The sequence below is a fragment of the Anopheles merus genome, chromosome 3L, assembly GCF_017562075.2.
Source record: "Anopheles merus strain MAF chromosome 3L, AmerM5.1, whole genome shotgun sequence".
Classification (NCBI taxonomy): domain Eukaryota; kingdom Metazoa; phylum Arthropoda; class Insecta; order Diptera; family Culicidae; genus Anopheles; species Anopheles merus.
The window spans coordinates 18,634,972-18,646,989 of record NC_054085.1 but is presented as its reverse complement, the minus strand read 5'-3'; the positions used below and the strand labels follow the sequence as shown (position 1 = coordinate 18,646,989).

Below are 12,018 nucleotides of genomic sequence, written 5' to 3'. Positions count from 1 at the left end.
CAGGGGCGAGATGAACGGTATTTGAAGGATGGAGGCGGCGGTAAAGGAATTTTCGAAAATGCTTTTTACTGGTGCTGCTCTTTCCCCCCTTCCGTGTTCGTGTGAGAGTTTGCCGAAAATATTTCACATTTTGCAAAAAAAAAAAGGTTTCTCATACTTGTTTACTCCGTTACGGGGTTGTTCAGGGACAATACAGGGAAGCTACAGAATGCTTATTTTTATTATAAGTAAATGAAATATAAATTCAGAAAATGTATTATAATAAATTGACAATTTTCTACCCAAAATGCGAAATATTTAATTTTCCTTCTTTTTTCCCTATTTTTTTTACTTTCAGTTATGGGCGCCCGTAATCTGGCCCGGAAGGAGATGTTCCGTAAGTTGTGGTGCTTCCTAGCACGTTGCTTCCTTTCACATTCCATCGTTTGAAGTAGCGTAGTTGTTGATGTTGTTGCGACAAAAGCAGTGAAAAAAAGCAAAGGAAAACATTTGAATTCTCTACTCATCTTCAATCTTTAGTGCTTTGTTGTATATTTTAACGACGATAAGCGTGAAATTGTGTCATCCTCTCTCCCCCGAGGAGAAGCGTCGCCAAACGTCGTCGCTTGGTTTCCATGGCGGCCGGAATGTTATCGGTGTGCGCGAAAAACACCGGTGTGGTGCCCCATTTCCGCTTTCATTTTCTTCCTATGAATCCCCCCACATTCCGACCCCCCCTGCACAGCCTGTTCATTGTCACAATTCCGGTGACATTCCGGCACACCTCGGCACACAGATGCGGAAAACAGCTTTTCTTCGATGGCACGCAGCGAACCACCCCGGGAGACGCTTTTTCACTCGCGGGTGTACCACACGATGGGTTTTCTTCTTGCCTTTGTTAACCGATAAATAAAGGGAAATTGTTCGAATAGATGAAGATAACTTCATCCTGTTGGAAGCGTTCATCGTTATGACAATGGAAAGGTTTGATCGCGAATGTGTCGAGCGAGAGAGAGAGAGAGAGAGTGAAAAACATTCTTTTCACTGGGGAATTGTGTTCGGGACACAGGAGAGAGCACGTGTAAGGATTCTTGTGGTAGAACTTTCCTTTCCTGTTTTGAATGATACAGGAAAAAAGCGGCTCGTGATGAATTATTGAAACCAAGCAGGGGGAAAGGTGCATTTCATCGAACTTTATCGAACAATCTGCGCAACCGGCCGGTGTGTTGATGGGCAGCTTTAAGCGCAGCGAGATGCAAATTAGTTGTCACCACCGCGTTGCTTTCATCGCAGGTGTGTGTGTTGTTGATCATCAATCGAGAGTAGGAGAGAGCGAGAAAAATGCGAAAAAAATCCCACTAAGAAAATCCATATTCATTGCGTTCAATTTCCCGTTAGCGTAACGGTTCGGTGAGCATAAAATGACCACCCCAAATGCAATTCCGAGTGCAAACTCTCCGCCCGAGATGCGATCGTTTTTTAACGCACATACCCCGGGGTGTGGCCTGTGTGTGTGTGTCTGTGTGTGTCGCACAGAGAAATGGAAAACGGATTTTCACGGCACCGTTTTTCGCGCGGTTTGGTGTGCCACTGCCTTGCGTTCAATTTGTTGCAGAATTGTAAAATTTCGCTAGCAGCTAAATCCGCCAGAGCGCATTTTATTTTACCTTTTTGCACCTGCAGTAAATTTAATTTATTATTTATTGCGGGGTTTATTTCTCTTTTTTTGCTGGAGCCACCACCACAACACAAAGCCTGTGTGGGACTGTGGCGGGGTGCGTATGTTCGGCTTTAACACTGACCCCGGACAATCATTTGGGGAAAGACAAAAAGAATAAACGCGAGGAGCGGATCAAAAACGGTTTAAAAATGGCATAAAATGGGTGAAGCATGAAAAATCCGTACCATAAATTCGCACACTGTATTGTGGTTTGCCAAATTCCACCCCTTGGAAAGGCTTGCCCAAAAAAAAGGTTATTTTAATTTTTTTAGGTAAAAAAAGGCACATTCCCCCTTGTGCTTAAGTTGGGTCCCGAGAAGCGAATGAAATATTTTGCAGCACACAATTCGTTTGATGTGCATTCGTATTTTTTTGCCTTTGCTTGATGATCGTACAATTATAAAACCTTAATCTACCATGCCGATTCGTTTCTTTGCGTATTGGGCATCCTTCGTTAAATATTCAGTGTCTCTAGTTCGCCTACCACCCACCCACCACCAAATCATTGAATGTTATGCGATGCTTTAAACGAGGCGCATTAACTGTTGCCGAACTGTTTTGCCACCTTGCTTCTCTCGATCATTATTACTCCAGCGTGTTGTGTTGTGTTTTATTGTTATTATTATAGCCGTTACACCACCAAACTCATCGATCACCTTGTGCGATTGTTTTTATTGCACCCGGGGGCCAATGGCAAAAACACTTCAACAGCCACTAACACAGGGACCGAGCCACTCGTTTTATGCTGCCTGCCCCCCTTTGGCAGGAGGAGGCTTGGTATGTTTGCAATCGTGTTGCAACTCAAGGTCACGGGAGCTGTTTTGATGAATTAATTGGGGGGATCCGTGTGCACACCTCTAACTAAAAACACACACATAAAACAAACAGAAGTGAGCGGATGCAACATTCCACACGAGCTGTGTGTTTGTGTGTGAGAGGTGGCTAAGGAATATGGTGTACGTGTTATCGCTACACGATCTAGATTCATTTTCCGTTTCAAAGCCAACCAACCGTGTAACGGATCGCAAAGCCCTGGCGGTGGAGAAGAGTGGGTTTGAGAGGTTGAGAGGCTTTTTCTGGTCGCTACTTCTTGTAAAATTGGGTTAAAGAGCGTTGATGTTCTTTTGCGACGGAGCACAGCAAAGTAAACACGAGCTATACATGAACATACAGTCTTTCCTCTAATTTGCAGTCTCTCAAGGACTGCAATGGGTTTGCCAAGAGGACAACGTCTCTAAACTGCATAAGCAATTGGACAAAAATACTAATGCTCTAAGCTGAATTATTGAATGACAATCCACAGAAACTCTCTCTTCAGAAAAGAAGGGCAAGTAAGATTCAGTGTCAAACCCTAATCTGAACTTTGAACTCAATGGAAACTACAAATAACTTGACTGAATATTATAGAATAACTCCGTGGGAATTGCATATAAGGAAGAATTTGAGGGTTGTAGATATCAGAGATTTGGCAGATTAGAGAAGAACAAACTGTCTGAAGTTCATACTTCACGCGATGATTAGTTTAGTTTTTCTTGCGGATGACAATGTCTCTCTCGATGCAAACATACACATATTTATCTCAGTGTCTTCTTGGTGTTGTTGGTTTGTCGATATCTTCAAGTGTTTCTTGATGCTTAATTCCTTTTGGTGCTCTTGCTCGCTTCATGGTTAGATTCTCTGATCTTTCTCTAAATGTAATCTACTATCTTTTGGTCCTGTACTGCATAAACTACAATCGAAAAACCTGGGGGATGGTTGGACGATGGAGCTTTAGTCGTTAGAAAAGCAAATAAATCACTATACTTTGATTATATCTCCTCCACCGTATGGTGTCCGAGATTCACGCGTTCCTAATGTGTCTGAAGAAAGCTCTTTAATATTCTGTTTGGTTCGCGTTCTGTCCTAGAATGTTATATGTCTTTCAGCTAGCTATAGTCTGGACACCATCAGTTTAAAAGCACAGCCATGCAAAGACCAGAATGCATTTAGAAGAAATTTACACGGTTTGCGGAGTGCAGATTTCTTCATGGATATATAATAGTCCTCTTTCTGTTACACATCACATGAAAAACCACCATTATGAACCAGATGGGATATTCTGTTTGAGAATTGAACCAAGGATGCGCTTGTTGCATGTACCACGCGTTGACACCTGTACCATTGGGCGGATCCATTCGATCGGCATTAATTGTGCTATAAAAAGGCAACCAACTGTTTGCCTGACTCACTTCAATTGTAGCTTGTATTGTTCTTAATTCATGTATAATCGTTACAACCTTACGGAAAAGGCTAGTAAATATGAAATCATCTATTACGTATTTTGCTAATCGCTTCGCTTTGTGCGAATGAAACAAGTCACAAAGAGCCAAATAGAAGGTTGATGTAATCGATAAAATTATTCGCTATACAAATGGTTTCTACGAGTGAGGGAGTCACCATTCGCCCATCTCATTGTAGTGCATTAAATTCGCACCCCGGTTTACCGCATGGGAATGAATCATCTTTCGCTTAGCTTGCGATGATGAGCGCGTGTGCTGGTTTATCTTTCCCGCCGAAACCAACCTTTGCACCGCGACGGGGATCGGTTTGATTTTACCAAATTTGTCTACTTTTTTGTTTGTGGGGCGAAGTCCGCCTGTTCGCGGTTGTATTTTGAGTTTCTCTGGTGCCTCAAAGTGCTGTGTGCCCCATCGAGGGAGAAGGACGGTAAAGGGTTTCGCGAAATGAGCACACCAACACCGTCCTCCTTCACCCACTGTCGAACGGGAGGGCGTGTAAGATCAATGACTTTGATCGCAAATTGCTCGAATAGCTCGAGCCCGCGAAGGGGGTGATATGGTGTGTGTACCGCAAGAAGTGCATACGGTGCCGGCAACTCGGGTGAGGAAATGAACTTTCGCCCATGGCGCCAACCCCGACAGAGCGCCACGGTTACGTGCGATGCGGCTCCTTTCAGCTTGTTGTTGTGGTTTTTTTTGTTTGTTTGTTGAAATTGTTTTCCTCTGTAGTTGCTAATTTTAGTTCGCACATTTATATATATACACATACGTCGGTGGGGTGCGGTGTGTGTGTGTGTGTGTGTTGTTATTCGTCATCTATGCGCGACCCGTTAGCACCACCGGTTGGCTTCTCTCGCATCGTAAATTACAACCAATGCACAAAACCACAGCGTGCAAAGACAAGGTTGTTATTATGGTTCTTGCCAAACTGGCCGGCTTGTCCATCCCTCCCGCGACTCGGCGCCAAAGCAGAAGATTGAAGCCGATGGAAAGCGATCCCGCCGGTGTGTTATCCACATGGTGTTGGCGGCTTTTTGGGTGTTGTTGTACACGATTGTATCATTTTTTTATTGCTTTATCTGTTTTGTTGCGCCTGCCTGTCGTTATCAGTAGCTGCTGCTGTCATGATTGATTTTTTCTTCACTTTTATTTTATACAGAGAGTTTCTTATCACACAAGCAGACAAACGTATAGGCCGGCCACCACTACCAACCCATCATCACCTGATAAGTACGCAACTTTGCGTAACCATTTCTCTTTGACCCAAAGCGCGTGTCACTAAGGTGTCGTTGGGTTTGTTTGCCGATGGCTGTTGTTAGGTGGGGCAGAGGCAGAGGGCATTCGATGCATCATTCGATGCATCATAATGCGGTGGAAGGTGAATCATTGATTGTGTAAACATGATATTGTTAGTTCAACAAAATAAACATTTAGTTCAGGAACGTTGGTCTACCTTCAAAAGAAGTCCCACAAAAAGCCAAGATTTTTCTTGATCCCTTTTTTTAACAATAAGCTCGTTTAGATAATATGAATCATTTTTGCATCTTCAAAGCCTGCCCCCCGCTTCCAAGTCCTCGTTTTGCAAAAAAAAACTCAATTTTCCAAATGAAGAATCCATTATCCCGAGGCGCATCATTTGTGTGGTGTCTTCTTCACACCTCTCCTCATTCTTGCTGATTGTGCATTCGCATTTGATCCAAACGTGTTTTGTGTATGTTGGGACCACAGAACAACACAGACACACACACACACACGGGGGGATTGGGATTTGGTTTGCTCTCGCACATGCTGTTCGCTTGGGCCCGCGTTTGTGCACGCCCCAGAGCATCCCAATGCCGATCTGTCCAATTAATTAGAGTTATGGCATTCCATTCGAGTTATGGCATTCGCTTGCCATAAATTCTCATTGCTCTGGTATACGCCAACGGGGACGCGCAGGAAGAGTCTTGTGTGGTGGGAGAAGAAATAAAAGGGGTAATCAAGAAAGGGTGAGTGTGAGCGCGCGCGCGCATCTAGTCTGAGGAGGATCCCGCGTATATGCACCCGAGACGTCGCCACCGCCGCCACACAAGGTCGACCTCCGAGGGAAGATTTTGTGTGATTGTTTGTATTGTTTTCGGCTGCCGTCGTTGGCCTGGCTGCGCTCCGTGCACAATTTAACGTTTTTTTTGCGCTTCACACTTTTCGACGCCTCGGCTAGGTACAATCAGCGTGAAACCGCAACGGGAAGAAAATTGCTAAATTAATCTATCCAGCAGTTTGCCGCTGCTGCTCCAAATTCAAATCCCAGTGGGGCCCAGTGTGTATGCTCTGCCGTCGCCGTACCCAACGTTTCCGGAGGGAAGCGGTGCTGCTGACTCATGCTTGACCCGTTTCCCGTTTCACGAATTACGGTACGAATTTTACGTATTATCGTGCGTAACGTTGGCTGCCGTCGTCATCCCTTCCGGCCAGATGCATCTACATATGTGCATGACTTTATACATCGCAAAAAGGTCTGTTATTTAAAAAGAGGAAAAATGGGGAATAAAATAAATTGCCAATAAAGAAAAAAAGGCCGAATGGGGGCCGAAGCTTTGAATGTCTCGTCGTTCGTTAGTGTGGGAGGGGGAAGCACCAGAAGGAGCCGTCTAGACATTAGAGAGCGCTCTATTGCATTACCCCGGGGGCGGGCTGCTACGCTTCTGTCGATGCGGGCGATGAGCAAAGAAAGCGAAAGGCTGGACAACAGCGGGCAGGAGGGTGGCTCACACGCAAAACCCAATCATCGTTTTGGCTCCCTCCCCCCGGCCATCAACGGCAACCAACTGCAGACGAACTAAATTGCCAATGTCCTGACACTCTGTGTGGTATGACGCCTTTTATGTGTGTGTGTGGCGGGGGAAGAAGGCGGGCCATAAAAATAAGGACATATCAAGATCGCAAAGCTGGTGGAAGGGAAATGATGTTTGATTCGTTTTAAAATAAGTCACACACGTTTATAAGGGGCACCACGACGACACGAGGAGAGCAGCAGAAGCGTGTGCATTCTCGAGTGCGCTCGTTGGATAAGATAAACGAAAAGACCTTGACTTGAAGGACGCGCTTTGTTGGAAGTTGGAAGTGGAGCTGAAGTCGATAACATTCTCCTACGGTGTGTGGTGTGATGTGTGCGTTGTGATGCTTTCCTAATATCGTATCGTTCTTGCTGGTGTGCCGTTTTTTTTATAGATGCAGGGTTTGCCTGACACACTTTGCGATTTGAACTGGGCGTAATTTGTTGTTGACGGAAGGTATTTAGACTAATTGTGTTTGTACTAGTGTTTGTAATGTGCCAAAATATGTTTTCAACCTCGAAATCATATTTTATGTCGTATTGATTGATCCAAAAATGAATCGTTATGTTTATTGAATTTGCCGTGATTGAAATTTTACAGATAATTTGTTTGGTTCAATTTCGTTTGGTTTTGGTTTGACTCTCGTCCCAAGTGTAATGTGTTGATACAGTGAGATTAAGAAGCGTAAAAATCTGTGTTTTTTCAGAATTTTTTTCAAACTCATATTACAGGATTTTCCAAGTCAGTTTCGAATGTAAACGTTGTTAATTATCGCATTCAAAATGTTGTTCCACATCGATCTGACATTTTATTTCCATCACAATAATTTTTAATTTCTACAGCATGATTTTCAACACGACTCAAGCTAGATTGAGCTTGACAGTTCTGTGATACGAAATTTCATTTTGAAACATATAAACCGTTTGACAGCTGTTGATCAACATCTCGGATGCGATGAATAACAATGTTCACATTCGAAACTGACTTGGAAAACCCTGTATAATCATACATCTTTTCACCAAAATGGATATTTGTGATTTGAAAACAAAACTAAATTATCATATATAAGTGTTTTGCTCTGTAAAATTCTTCTCGGGACGTGTCCAAAATCACATATTGACACATTTTATTTAGTTAAAAAGCATCTCCATAAAACATCAAATTGTCGCCCGCTTACAGGGTTTCCCACGATTTATTGGTTGGCTCCCATCAATTTTTGTTGAGTTCCCATATTTTTTGGTGCGTTCTCACGATTTTTTGGCCGTTTCCCAGAATTCTTTGGTCCACTAGTATTGATATCCAAACGGAAAATACCAATAAATTTTAGAAACGAACCATAAATCTATGGAATACGATCAAAAAATCGTGAGAACGCACCAAAAAATATGGGAACTCAACCAATAAATCGTGGAAACCCTGTATATCGCAAAAGCGTTACCCAGCAAACCCTGCAATTTAGTATAAAATCAAATTTTTGATCATAGATGTATGAAATTAGCTCGACCTCACAGCATGATGGCTCTGTGTGCTACTCAAATGCTAACTTCAAAGACATTCGTTATGGATATGGCAAATGTGTGTGGAAAATGAAAACCTTGTGCAAATTGTTCTGAAGCTAGCGATAACAAAATAAAAAATGAACGAATCCATTGCGACAAGAGCGCAACCTCAAGTGTACTCCAACCATTGTTCAATGTGCATCGTCGTGTCTTCTCTCTATTTGCCTTTGCCCTTGCCCTTTGAAGATGGGTTTGCATCTGTGTCATTCTGTGAAGATGAGGATGGAGCGACTTTGGTGAAGTTATTTAGCTAAGGCATTGGACAATCAACATAGCCATATGATTTTGAGACATCAAAGTATGTGACTCAAGTCGAGAATGAAGGTCTAAGAATGAATGTGACTCGCATTTAGTAGGTACATTTGGATTATTATTTAAAATGTCGAGACTTATTAACTAAAAGCTTAATTAATGCATTGTTGCTTATTGTTACTGTAAAAAAAGAGCAGAATTCGTGCACCATATCCCCCATTCATCCCGTGTGTGTGTGTTTGGTTCGGACAGATGAGTAAGCCCCCAGAAAAAGAGCATCGGATGTTCGCCTCTGCGTGTGTGGTTTTTTTGTGCCGTTCTCTCCTCCCTTTTGTTATTCTTGTCATCATCTTGGCTTGTGCTTGTGCTCGCTCGTCGCGCGTTAGAAAGTGATCTTTCCGTTGGCGCTGTGGATGAAGATGCTGTATACACATACATACACACACAGTCGGTGGTAGCGGCGACGAAAAGACGCGCCCTGAGTTCACCCGTGAATGTACCCGATGAGCGGACGCCACTGTCTACTGACTAGTACTGTAACTAGTGGGCAGCTTGCTCTGGTGGCGGTAGTAGCAGTAGCAGCGGCCTTAACGAGGGAAGCGAGAAGGGATGAAAAATAAATTTTGCTAAGCGCCAGTGAAGCGCCAGTGCCTGTCGTCGTCGTGGTCGGGGAGTGGTTTTTTTGTCGCCGCGCCGTCGTCGTCCTCGTCGTGCCTGCAAAATGGTTCTTCGGCGATTGTCCCCTCCGCGCCCCACGGACCCAAATATATTCGAAAACCATCGCCAACAGAGAGCGCCAGCGCGCGTTGTCATCGTCGCCATGGCTCCTCTTCTGAGTGATGCCGTCCCCAACAGGCATGTCGCCAAATGGGGGGGAGCGTGTGCGCGCGCGACCGGCAGGGAGGGCATGGTTCTCTTGCGGGGGGTGTGTGTGTGGTATGTTTTCTTGCCCACTCCGGTGGTTCGCGCTTAATTCGGTGGGGGGATAGTGGTAATAGTAGCCGACTGGCGCATTTTCCACCCCCGAGCGCCGGAAAGAAGCTTCTTGTGTGTTGTGTGTGTGCGCCCCACTCGCCTGGCGCTAAAGGATGGTTTTGTTTTTTGTTGTTGCTGGTGTTTTGGTTTTCCTCGTGCCGAGTTTTCCGTGTTGGTAGAAAATTGGCGATCGCGACCTATCGGTAGGGGGATGTAGAATGGAGGAAACCTATTTTACGTTCCCGCCAAGTGGAGAGGGCCAAGTGAAACTGAGACGCAATTGGATCTTCCCTGGCGTGGTATGGTGGAAGGCAGAAGGAAAATGCGGAGAGGGCACAAATGCAATAAACGAGCGAATATAATATCACCATTGGCGTGCGGCGGTGGTGGTGGTTCTTCTTTTTTTCTTCTTATTTCGATGCTGATGCCTCCTTCTCGAGGCGTTTGTGATGAGGTAATAATATCTTAACGGTTCGTCACGTTGTGCAAAAAGATCGGTTTATGGGTGGTGTGAGGTCGCACGGCGTATTGCTTTCTTTTGACTCCCCGGTTAGGAAGGCGAACGAATAGCGGCCGGCCACCATCACCATCCGTCTTGTGAACGCGTGAGCTGTTTTAGTAGTACACACGCAAACGGAAACTTATGAGAGGGGTGCCATCGGGTGGGGTTTTTACAATGATTTGAAATGTGATTACCCCTCCCCCCCTTTTGACACGGGCGTTTTGTTTATTTGGGACGCGCATGGATGTTTAATTGGCAGACGCGCCACGGTTTTATCGCTTTATGTAATCCTTTTTTTTTAGATCAAAAGCATAATGGGCACTGAGGGGAGGAAGATTTTAATGTGGGTAATTTCAATCAGTTTATGAGCTTTTTATTCTAACTGTTACCTTTGGTTTTGAAAATCACAAAAGAAAGCCAATCAAAAACCATGAAAGCGGATCGGATCACTTTTATTGGCGATTAAGCATGTGCTGTCAGTGTCGCTCCGGTGGGGGAGATGTCAACGCAAGGATCTTCGACAAGCGCGTTCAAAACTCGACTTCGACCGATCATCGATATTTACGGTTTGAGGCTTTTTTCAAGTAGCTAAGCACATTTCTTCTAGTCTAGTCTTTCCAACAAAAAACGATCATTTGTAGAAAATAATATTTGGTACTAGTTTGCCTGCATATGTCTAAAACCAAGAGACAAACAAGAGCTCTCTTTCCTACACGTTTTCCTACCAGTGTTCCTACTATCTCAACGCAAGATCTTGCACACGTTTACCTGTTCGTAAATTTGCATGTTTTTCTTTCACACGCTGCGCGCAACCAATCGCCCCTAGCCAATCTGTGTGTATGTGTGTTTGTGCTTGCGTGGAATTCAAAGCTGGTGTGTTTACCTTCCACTGCACCGGCTCTCGCTCTCCGGCACACTCACTGGTGTGCTCTGGTGTTAGTTTCGCGTTCGTTTATTTAATTTTCTTCGCACTATAGCAATCACTTTCCGGCTGCGAATGGAACTCTCCCGCCAGCTCTAGCGAGGCGATGGTTTCACCCCAACCCTCCCACCATTCCACCGGCCCAAATTATGATGATGATCATGCGGTGCCACCCTCCGCACACACTATTTCTCGCTTAAACCCGTTTATGTGGAGTCGTTGATGTGGTGGTTGTCCTGTGTTGTATTTTTGCGAGCAATTTTTTGTTGTTGTTTCGGCTTCTTCTACATCTACTACTACTACTACTACTACTACTACTACTACTACTACTACTACTACTACTACTACTACTACTACTACTACTACTACTACTACTACTACTAAAACACCTCGCACCTCGAGCATCATTTAGTGTGTGGGGCGGAGGGAGTAGTGATCGTATTTTGTTACTCGTCTCACCAGAGACCTAGGTGTGCTCAAAAGCGGTCTGTTAGTTTGGGGAGAATACCATTATTTAGACCTTTCTACGTGCGTGCGCTTGACCGCACAAGGCAACACTAACCGCACAGTGCGTGCGCAAACCTTTGCCGAAAAAATAAAACACAGTACAGTACATCCGTTAAATGGTCTCGGTTGTTGTCCGTGGAAGCAACACAAGCAAGCTATCTAAATTCCGCCTTTTTCTACCGTTTTTTGTCCCACTTTTGTTCGTTGTTTCATGAGACTATGGTGCACTATGGTGCACAAACAATACACTTAAACACGTTTGCAAAAAAATAAACTGTACATTGTTGAATTTAAAACACGACGAAAAAGTGAGAACCGTTGCACCATTTTCAAACCAACCGTTGTGAAAAAAAAATCCACTGTTTAAATGCATAACATTTGCATTACAGCAGTGTGTGTGTGTTGTGCTTTTTTGTAGATACTTTTGGGAAGGTTTTTTTTTAAAAGAATTTTTTTACAAATGAAAATGCATTGCTGCAAAGCGAGAGAAGAGGAAAACACAAACGA

The 12,018-nt window shown here is 44.2% G+C and overlaps 1 protein-coding gene across 1 annotated transcript in view; it reads left to right on the top strand.

Moving 5' to 3' along the window:
• The window catches only part of LOC121598377 (E3 ubiquitin-protein ligase Smurf1), a 42,119-nt gene that overhangs the window by 7,117 nt on the left and 22,984 nt on the right, over positions 1–12,018 (top strand). Inside the window, exon 4 of the mRNA XM_041925105.1 lies at positions 338–376. Within this exon, the coding sequence (XP_041781039.1) occupies positions 338–376 (39 nt within the window). The remainder of the gene's footprint in view (positions 1–337; positions 377–12,018) is intronic.